Genomic DNA, 8,971 nt, shown 5'->3' on the forward strand with positions numbered 1-8,971 from the left:
AGTAATCACTTGTGAAAGCTTGTCTGGTATGGCCAACTGTTGTATGCACTGGCCAGGTGAGGAGTTTTTCAACTCCTCTCAAACCAGCTAAGAACATAGGGGAGAAGAGTATGTGAGAGTACAGCCCCTCTGGACAGTAAGACCAGCTACCGAAGTGGCGCAGGACTGGGAGAGGGCCATCCAGGGTGTCTGGGCAGTGCCCAGGTTCAGAGTTAAATCCCCCAGCTCCTGGAGGGTCAGAGTGTGGCCCTTGGGGTCTTAAGGGTCTCTGAGAAGTGTCATGTCTGCACCCCCGATGGCTTGGCCTCTATGGCTCTGCACTTCAGAAGAGTCCTTAAGGCCTGCAGGATGGTGCTCTGGTTGTTCTGCACATTGTAGTCACTGAGCTTCAGCAGACGGTCAAAGTCTTCCTCCTTGTAGGTCATGTTGTACAGGATGTAGGGGGAGGTGGCCCCAGTGAGATCCACTTGACCAGCCTGGAGCTCAGCAGGGCTGCGCCGGACACCTGCCCAAGGATGAGAAGAGGTTCTGGAGCAGGACCCAAAGGCCTCAACTGGGCAAGACTAAGCCTTGGCAGCTGTGCCCAGAGGAGGCTGTTCCCCAAAGAAAAGGTCATCGCTTTTCCCCTTTGCTAAGAAATGCAAATGTGAGCGGTAGGATTCAATTTTGCCCTCGAAAGGATGACATTCCTCCCACTCTTCAGGCAGCTCACCATACTGCCCCATTACTTCCCAAGAAGCTAGAAACAGCGAGAACAAGGAAGTCAGTTGGGTTAGGGAACGGATTCTTAAAGTTCATGATAGAAAAAAAGGGGTTTTTTTGCTTTGGAAGAAGAAGTATAGATAGAGAGAGAAAAGTTCCCCAGAATTCCAAGATATGGGCTTCACATGTTAAGAATAAAGTTGGGAGCCTGGTATAGTGATACAGGCCTACAAGTCCACCTCCTCAGGAGACTGAGGCAGGATGCAAGTTCAAGGCCTGCCTGGGCTGCAGAAAGAGTTCACAGGTAGCCTGGGCAAGTTTTAAATTAAAAAAAAATTCTTGTTTTATTTATTTTTTATTTTATACATCAGAGTGGTTTTGCCTGCATGTATGCTAAGTGCACCAGGTGCATGCAATGTTTGCAGAGGCCAGAAGAGGGCATTGGATCCCATGGAACTGAAGGTAGGGACCGTTGCTAGCTGCCAGTGGGTGTTGGGAACTGAACCCAGGTTCTCTGCAAAAGCAGCCAATGCTCTTAACTGCTAAGCCATCTCTCCAGGCCCTGGACAACTTCTTTTTTTTTTTTTTGGTCTTTTTGAGACAGGGTCTCCCTGTAGCTCCAGCTGTCCTGGAACTCACTACATAGACCAGGTTGGCCTTGAACTCACAGAGATCTGTCTGCCTCTGCCTCCCAAGTGCTGGGACTACAGGCGTGCACCACTATGCCTGGCTTTGCTGGGCAACTTTTAAAAATGGGCGGGGGTTGGGGGGTAGATCAGTGAAGAGCACTTGCCTGGTGTGTGTGAGGCCTTAGACTCAAAACCTAGTACAACAAAAGGAGGGAGGGAGGTGGGGGAGGGAGGAAGAGAAAAAGAAGAAAGGAAAACAAAAGGAGAAAAAGTAAAGCCAGAAACCAGGTATGATGATGTACACATGTAATCCCAGTACTCAAGAGACTGAGCCAGGAGGATTGCTGTGAATTTAAGGCCAATCTGGGGTACACAGTGAGTACCAAGCCAGCCTGGTACCAGTACCAGACTATCCAGCAAGACCTTGTCTCAAAACAAACAACAACTAAAAAAGAGCAAATCTAGAAGATTCAGAATCATGGGAACAATGCACCAAGAAACATTAGCTTCCCCCACCCAAAGGAGATGAAATTCTGACAAGCTGGCAGGAAAGAGGATAGGAAGGCAAGTGGTGAGGGCTTAGATTTAGAGGGACCTTTGAGGAGAGGAGCTCCCTGGAGGGGCAGGCGAACAGGAGTTTGGGGTGTTCAGAGGCACAAAGGGTTGTGACAAAGAAGACATCAGGACAGTGACATGATGGTATTACAGGAATGAGGGTATTACAGGAATGTGGGCATCAGCCACTGTGGCCAGGGAGACATGTCCAAAGACTGATAAGACCAGCCCGAAACCCAGACTGGTAGGGGAAGGGGAGCCTCACCAGGGGCTGAGTGGTCCCTGAAAGAGCCATTGACCAGAGGGAAGTGCAGAAGAACAGGGGCCTTGGGGCAGGTGGGGTCTGAGAAGACATGGCACTCCTGGGGTTGGCATTGGTCCTCAGGGCTGGGCTCCACGTGGGGGAAGGGCAGGCCCCGACCTCTACAGTACTTCTCAGCCTGCTGCAGCGTCTGGTGGGGCAGAGGGTGGCCCAGAGAGAGCCAAATCATCTCAGATCTATACTCTAAAATATGCTAGGTCTGTTCTAACTCCCTCAGCATCAAGACTACAGCCTGGTTCTATTCCCCCCGCCCCACCAATCTAAGCTGCCCTCTGGGGGAATCTGAGGGTCCCAGTGGTTAAAAGTTTTAGTTGGAGATGAAGGCCCAGCACCCCTCACCCAGTTGCTCCATCAATTTAGTCTGAAAGCCTAGAAGGCCTCAGGAGGGGACCTACATGTGCATTACCATAACCCAGAGTTCCCAGAGAAAGTTGGGGGTTGTCTGTGGGAATGCTTGGGGGTCTCTCGCCAGCTCTGTCCAGCTGTTCTACCCCAAAGAGTTTCCTGTTCATCTGTCCTGGGAGCCCAGGGCACCAGCACCACCACTGCCCTTCCCAACTGAGTACCCAGCTTCCTCCCTAAGGGTCATAGGAAGTGTACAGCAGTGGCACAGTGGCCCTGTTGCTCATCCCTGGAGGTTAGCTTGGTTGAGCAGAAGGGTTTCCACAGAGTGACTAGAGGCACCTCAAAGGGTGAGGATTGGGAGTAGCTGAAGGAGAGTATGAGGTCCACTTGGCGGCCAGGCCGGAACATGGAGGGACAGCTGCTGTTGATGAAGTAGCCAACGTCCACTAAGAAGAGCTGAGGGTCCTTGGGGGTCAGCTGACTGGGGATGTTGTCTAGGTGGCAGTCTGATGGGAAAAGCAATGACAATTAGAAGCAGCCACCTTGCCAAGAGCAGCACGCTCCTCCACCACGTTCCCCTCTGCATCCTCTTCTTACCTCTGAATACAGGTCACCTCAGTGCTTCCCCCAGACCACCAATGGGAACTTCTCCAGATCATACCTCTCCCCATACCTCTGTCAGCCAGCAACCACAGCTCATCCCCACCCAGGAGACTGGCCTTGTGGAGACATAGAGCCCTGGCCCTTACCTGCCCAGGTGGAGAAGTCTTTCTGGTCACAGTAGTCCCGGTGCAGCTGGAGGCCATGGAGGAAGTTGGCACTGCACTGGTGGAATGGCCTGCCAGTCAGGAAGCCCTTAAATGCCTTGGCCAGGGCTGTTCCAGGCTGCAGCCATGAGGCCTCCACACAGGAGGAGGTTCCAGAGGAGGTCAAGGTCTCCTCTGTATCCAGAGACACAAACATTGCTCCAGTGAGAGGCCCAGAAATGCCTGTCCTTCCTTCCCCTCCACCAGTCTCCAAAGAGGAATACCTCATCCAAGGCCCCCACCTCCAGCAGCTCTTCTACCTGAGTTCTGGACCTTGTCTGCAATGCGATGTTTCCAGTCTTTCCCAGAGGTTAAATCATACCAAATGTCCATCAAGTTTATGGAGAAAATGTTGCTCCAGATACCTGAAGGTCAAATCCCCAAGAGGGGTCAGCCCTTAGGCCCCAGCACCCTATCTTTCCCACACAATGGTCCCACACCTGGTGTCATTGGAAAATGTATGTGGAGAGAAGGCTGTTCTGGCAATGGCTCTTCCCCTCTGTGCACCTGCCCCTCACCCTGGGGCTCTGCCCATACCTGAGCTACAGGAGTCCCATCAAGAAAGAGACCTCTCTCACCTTCCAGAAAGCAGATCTGGGACTCAGGAAGCCTCCTCATCAGCCGCCCCATGAAGAACTCAGAGCCAAAGAGCTCAGGAGGGACAAAGCATCCATATTTCAGGAATCCAACCTCATAGGGAGAGAACTCCACCCATTCTAATGGGATGGGAAAGAGAGGTGGGGATATGAGGGGAGTAGGCTAGGAGGTGGGACTCCCAGCTCTCTTGAGGGCCAGTGACACTATCCCTGGCAGGCCTCCAGCTCCTCCCTGCCTGTTCCCAACACTGCAGATGTGAGGAAAGCAGACTCCTGGGTGACCACCCTCACCCCTGTTCACATGCTCAGACACTCAAGGATAGAGTGTTCCCTGGCTGACTCCTGGACCACCACCCTTCCAGAGATTGGACACTCTGCGGGAGTTGCTACACTGAATACTCTGGGGACTCTGAGGGTCAGGAGGAATTGAAGGGTATTGAAGGCTGCAGTGTGTGGAGCTGTACCCTTAAAGTGGAGGGTATCCAGATTGTTCTCTTTGACATTGAGGCTCAAGTAGAGGGGTAGAGGGTTCTGACCATGCTCCAGTGCAGCTCTTTGTCCCGACAGCTTCTGATCTGTCACCTGCAGTCGGAGGCATGAGGATCAGCGTGTATAGGAAGCATTCCAGCAGGGCCAGGGTAGGATGGGGGCAGAGGGGGTGGTGAGGAAGCAGCTGCTCCATTGAGTTCTGAGGGTATGAATGGGTGTGTGCAGCCGGTTCTGACCAGCCCCATATGTAGGTCACCATATCTTCAGGAAGGGTCATTCTCAAAGACTACAATGTCAGTAAGCCCCTACCCCCATCCCCATCCTGTTCTTCCAGCTCTGTGAATTTATAGCTGTATTGAATGTGGGTATGGACACAGATACAAACATATAAATATGAGAGAGAGAGAGAGAGAGAGAGAGAGAGAGAGAGAGAGAGAGATTGATTTCTAGAAAGCATAGAGCAATCTCCTTTTAGCACACATTCTATGCTGTGCCAGGGATGTGCTGCTCTTTTTGGGTTCACTTTAATGCAGTTCAAATCTCAGTCTCTTCCAAATGTTTTCCTGACACCCTTTCCTCCCCCACACCACGCTCCTTTCTCACTTCACACAGTAAGAGGTTGTACTATGTGGTTTGGTTTATTCCTGCCTCTGTCCCTAATTCACTTAAATAAAACTCCAAGCTCTGTCTTTACTAACAAGGCAATGCCTTGCAGTTTGCGAGGCGACCCCATGGAAACTCCCTGAGTTCCAGGGGCACAGAAAGACATTATTCTGACCTGAATCTGAGATGTGCATGGAGTTCCCCTGGAGCTTGGGCAATGTGAATAGTGGTAACTGTCTGGAGCCCCACTCAACAGGAACAGGGCTGCACTGTTACAGACAGGACATTTCATGTACTAGGAATGTGTCATCCCTGTCTTAGGTGGTCCAAGCTAGAAAGATGGAGTCCTCTTGGGCTCCCAGCCTGCCATATCAACCCTTATTTGCTTAGAGAACAGGTTAAATGTTCAGATTTCTGGGTCTTTACTGAGCACCAATTTACCCATCACTTTAGAATCTGTCTTCTTAAAATAAATATCACCCCAGGTGATACTGGTAACCAAGAAGCTGTGTGTTCCAGAAGTCTAGCCCAGTATCCCCAGTGAGGAGCCCCCTCCCATGCCCATGACAAAAGCCCAGCATTACCACTGCCTATCCTCCTTCTTGTGGGCCTTCCACCACTTAAGGAGAACATTCATGTGTCCAGGCCAGGCCTCTGCCCCAAGCTCTTATTAGAACCCAATATGCCTGGAGTTATCAGAAATTAACAAGAAAATCCCCAAATAGGACTCTGGGCCCTGTTGCAGTTGATGTCATCTGGACAAGTCAGTGCCACGTGTGAATGTGTGCCATGGAAAGAGGGAGGGATCTGCCACCAGCTTTCTTCCTCAAAGTGATTAGCAATCCTGTTTGCTTCTCTTTTGATAGGTGTGATGGCAGAGTGAGAAATCGTCATTTTACTACACTTACACCATTTCTGCCCTGGGTAAAGTTCTGGGAGAGTCAGCAGACCTCTTGATCTTTTCAAACAGCCTCTGGTATACCCTTTGGAAGTGCTTCAGTAAGCTGGCTAGGGCTCTTGGTCTCCAGCCCTCCATTTTCCAGGCAAGTTTCTCTAGTGCTGGAAGACTCCATTCTTGACAATTCAAGGGACCCACGGGCAATGTCAGGGCTTGGTATTGTGTAGGTGATGTGCTGACATGCTACAGGCATTGAATGTGGTAGACTAAAGGGTGTATAAAATATTTATTCAGAAGTACAGAATCATAAGGAAAGGGAAAAAACTAGGAGTTTCTCCATAAGGAATAGTAAGCAGCTTCTAAGCAGTTTAGTGCTTACCAACAAAAGAATAAAGAAAAATGTTGATGCCTAAGGCAGAGGATGTAAGTTAGTTGTCAGAACATTTGCCTAGCATGCACAAGGTTCTGGGTTCCATTCTGAGCACCATCAAAATTTTTTTAAATATAAATAAAAGATGGTGATGTAGCTCAGCTGATAGAGTGCTTGCTAGGATGCATGAGGCCTTGGGTTTGATTCTCAACACTGCATAAACCAGGCACACTGGTACATGCCTGTAATCCAAACACTTGGGAGATAGAGGCAAGAGGATCAAGAGTTCAAAGACAGCCTCAGATATATGTCAAGGTGGAGGCTAATCTGGGCTACATGAGATCTTGTCTCCAAAAATTTCTATAAATCATATACATGAATTCATGCTGGAGTCATTACTGTAGAATCAAACAGTAATTAAATAAAAGTCTTCTTTATAGCTGGGATCAAACCGTATATTTCTAGCATCTCATAAAGCATACTGTTAAATAAGCTTCACCCCTCTATGTTAATTAGTTGTTGCTGCCAGACAGAAAAGTCAGTTAGTAAAAAAAACAACATCTTCAAAACTGAATATGAACTTAAACAATGAATCCAAAGGCTACACAGGACACATTAATAAGATAAAAGTATTTCAAATTATTATATTTGTTTTATAAACTCAATGCCATTTCAATCAAAATCTGGTATCTATTGTGAAACATGACTAACTGATTCTGTTATGGAGAGCAGAGGACCAAGGGTTGCCACAATCATTTGAAAGAAGAATTTAAGTAGATTCTCACTGATCAGTAGAACTAGTATTATAAAAACAGCTATACTACCAAAAGTGATTTATAGATCCAATGCAAGACCCACTGAATTCCAATGACATTCTTCACAGAACTAGGAAAAAAATACTAAAATCTATATGGAAGCACAAATAGCCAAAATAATCCTGATCAAAAAGAGCCATACTGGCTCCTAGCCTGGTTACCTGTCCCATTCCTTGTCTTGGCGCCCCAGACACCAGGGAAACCATGACTACTTCCTGATCCTTTGCATCCAGACCAACCCAGTTCCTCAGTACAGTCCCCAGGAGTCCTTGGGGCATCTTCCCACCCCCATCTCCCTTTGCATCTCTGGGTGGCACAGACACCATTTGCCCTAGACCAGCGTATTTCCTGGGCCTGGCTCCCAGGCCAGTCCAACCCCCAAATTCCTGAAGCCAAAATCTTTCCTGGAGGGATCTAGACCTTAGGAGAAAGCCTGACCGCATCTGATCCTCACCTGACTTGGGCCTCTGTGGGAACTCCTGAAGACAAAAGCAATCTGGCCACTCCAAAATAAAATCAAAAGAGAGAACCGGAAGCTTAGAGGAACCAGCTTTTCATGCCCAAAAAGTAAACTAAAAAGACACATAAAGTTCACAAAAAGAAGCAGACTTAAACTTGAAGGCTCCAATCTCACACAAGAATCAGAAACTACAAAAGAAATTCACATGTCAAAATCACAGAGAAAAAAATAATAACATGAAAAACCAAAATAACATATCCCTATCAAATACCAATAGTCTTCTAGAGGAGTACAGTGAGAACCCCCTAGAGATAATGCAGGGCATGGAACTCAAAAGAAGAATCATAAACATGATAAAAGAATTCAATGAATTTAAAGAACACAGAAAAAAAGAAATCAAAGAACTGAAGGAAGATAGGGATAAACTGAATGAATTCAGAAAAGAGTTAGAAATACTGAAGAGCACTCAGCGTGAAATGAAGGAGGAAGTGAAACACACACTAAGCCAATTAGAAAGGACAGGAGAAAGCCTCACCAATAGGATAAATGAAATGGAAAACAGAATATCAAGACTGGAAGATAAAGTGGACAAACAAGACCACTCAAGCAAAGATTATGAAAAATTTAAGAACTCACAAGAATGGAATATGCAGGAATTGTGTGACACCATAAAAAGACCAAACTTACGAATCATAGGCATACAGGAAGGAGAAGAATCCCAAGATAATAGCATGGACCAGATGTTCAACAGAATTGTGAAAGAAAATTTCCCAAAATGAAAGAAAGACATGCCCATACAAATACAAGAAGCATATAGAACACCAAACAGACAGGACAAGAAAAGAAACTCTCCACAGCACATCATAGTAAAAACACTAAACGTACAGAACAAAGAGACAATACTGAAAGCTGCAAAAGAAAAACAAGTCACATAACATTTTTTTTTTTTGGAAGCAGGGTCTCCCTGTAGCCCCCGCTGTCCTGGAACTCACTATGTAGACCAGGCTGGCCTTGAACTCACAGAGATCCGCCTGCCTCTGCCTCCCAAGTGCTGGGACTACAGGCATGTGCCAGGATTACAGCTGAATTTTCAGTGCAAACTATGAAAGCCAGAAGAGCCTGGACCAAAGTATTCCCAGTTTTAAATGACCACAGATGCCAACCCAGATTACTATACCCAACCAAAATGTCTATTACAGTCGAAGGGGAAAGAAAAAACTTCCCTGACATAAATAGGCTGAAGGAATTCATGTCCACAAAACCAGCCCTTCAGAGAGTTCTGGAAGCAATACAAAGAGCTGAAGAAAGGAATGACTATAACCAAGGGGTTGCGGAAAGAAATTCAATGAAGGTATAACTGTGGAAAAGTACAGCTATATCA

At 47.4% G+C, this 8,971-nt stretch overlaps 1 protein-coding gene across 1 annotated transcript in view; it reads right to left on the reverse strand.

Moving 5' to 3' along the window:
- Window positions 1–278: 278 nt before the first annotated feature.
- Window positions 279–8,971, reverse strand: part of Pla2g4d (phospholipase A2 group IVD) — a 50,753-nt gene continuing 42,060 nt past the window's right edge. Inside the window, exons 15-21 of the mRNA XM_008846812.2 lie at window positions 4,420–4,537; window positions 3,938–4,075; window positions 3,620–3,724; window positions 3,303–3,494; window positions 2,893–3,059; window positions 2,152–2,338; window positions 279–505 (exon numbers count right to left, since the gene is read on the reverse strand). Coding sequence (XP_008845034.2) covers window positions 279–505; window positions 2,152–2,338; window positions 2,893–3,059; window positions 3,303–3,494; window positions 3,620–3,724; window positions 3,938–4,075; window positions 4,420–4,537 — 1,134 coding nt within the window. The remainder of the gene's footprint in view (window positions 506–2,151; window positions 2,339–2,892; window positions 3,060–3,302; window positions 3,495–3,619; window positions 3,725–3,937; window positions 4,076–4,419; window positions 4,538–8,971) is intronic.

This window comes from Nannospalax galili, unplaced genomic scaffold (genome assembly GCF_000622305.1).
Source record: "Nannospalax galili isolate Female #2095 unplaced genomic scaffold, S.galili_v1.0 scaffold342, whole genome shotgun sequence".
Lineage (NCBI taxonomy): Eukaryota > Metazoa > Chordata > Mammalia > Rodentia > Spalacidae > Nannospalax > Nannospalax galili.